This window comes from Trypanosoma equiperdum (genome assembly GCF_001457755.1).
Source record: "Trypanosoma equiperdum strain OVI genome assembly, contig: ctg_1016, whole genome shotgun sequence".
Taxonomy (NCBI): domain Eukaryota; phylum Euglenozoa; class Kinetoplastea; order Trypanosomatida; family Trypanosomatidae; genus Trypanosoma; species Trypanosoma equiperdum.
The window spans coordinates 5106-6579 of NW_027122968.1; the positions used below are offsets into that span (position 1 = coordinate 5106).

A 1474-nucleotide genomic window follows, 5' to 3' on the forward strand; every position below is an offset into this window, starting at 1 on the left:
CTTAGTTTTACTTGGGTTTTTGAGCTTTCCACAAGCTTGGGGACCATTGTGTTTAGAATTTTCTCCTTTAGCTTTTGGGTCTGTGACGCTCCTGCTGGCTCCACACTGTTGATTAGCGAGGTGGCTATTTCATATTCTGTTGGTTTGGCTGGAGCTCCTTTTGGTTTCTTTACGATTGCAAGCAGCGCTTCCTTGAGCCTTTCTTGTGTTAGAATGTGTTCGAGTACTTCGTCGACGTTCTGTCCGCAGCTGCTGTGTGTGTGTTTTGCTAGGTCCCCTATTTTGTTGTAAAGGTTAGCCGTGGTTGTCGTGTCTGTCGCCGACCAAGAATTTCCTAGTGTGTTTAGTTGTGGTATTTGTGCTTTTGCACTTTGTGGTGTATCGTTGGGTGTTATTGTTATGAAACCTTGGGCTATGCTGACAGCGGAGCCGGGTCCGCTGTTGGCTTTCCATAGTTTTTCTACGTTGTCGTTTGCACCTGCTAGAAAAATACATGTCTGTGTCACGCTACCACTATGGAAATCTGTTGGCAGTGACAACGTTTTGAAGCCTTTGTTGTCTAGTACATTGTCATCGACTGTTGTTTTTGCCTCAGCCTTCTCTAGTATCTCTGCTGGGCAGCCATATTCGGTTACAGTGGAGGCTGCTGTTGCTGTGTCGACGCCGTTTTGAACGATGCACTTGCTGTTTGAGCGACCTTTCGAAGCCTGTCGGAGAATGTCTATTACCTCCGAAATATGCCCGCTCGTTTTGGCGCCGTTTGTCGCCGCATTTAACGCTATTGGGGCTAGAGTTGTAAGAGCGTTGACTGCATCGTTTTAACACCTTGCAGATTGTCCGGCCACTGCCGCATAAAGCGTTGATGAGTTGGCGTCGTTCGTGCTTGCCGCAGCCAGGTTTACTTTGGCTGCTGCTTCATTTGCTGCCGATACCTGGTTTATTAGGTTGTTTATCTTGGATAAAGCGACACCTTCGATATCCGCTAAGGTTTTGGCTACTTTGCAAACCTTCTTCATGGGCTCTTCGTCAACGGCTGGGCCACTTGGCGATACAGGTACTGCCAGCAGCTTTAGGGCTAGTGCGAGCGCAAGGGCACTTGTTGCACATCCCGAATTTGGGCGCATCGCTATTACGATAACTGTGGTTCGCTTGCGGTTCACCTTTCTATTGTGAGACTTGGAGGTGTGGCTTGTTGGAGAAAAAAAAATCCGCAGTTGTGTTTATTCGGTGGCGCCTTCCTGGCTACTCGGCATTTTTTTGCTTTTGAGTTTGTAGATTCTGCTCTCACCTGTCAATGTATATGTTGCTTTAGTCCACCGCCACTTCGCACGGCCAATATCATTTCAACGGCATAAACATAATTAGAAGGAAGTAGGAATTCAGACCTTAATTTTGTTTTGAGAAAAATTCTTTCAATTTCCTTTAGTAGCCAAAAACATAAACAAGTTCTTGTCACATGTATGGATAGTGTCCT

The 1474-nt window shown here is 46.3% G+C and overlaps 1 pseudogene across 1 annotated transcript in view; it reads right to left on the bottom strand.

Annotated features, from left to right (window-relative positions):
* TEOVI_000628600:pseudogene overlaps positions 1-1124 on the bottom strand; it is a 1358-nt pseudogene extending 234 nt beyond the window's left edge. The window contains exon 1 of the mRNA in view: positions 3-1124. Coding sequence covers positions 3-1124 — 1122 coding nt within the window. The remainder of the gene's footprint in view (positions 1-2) is intronic.
* Between the last annotated feature and the right edge of the window lie 350 nt (positions 1125-1474).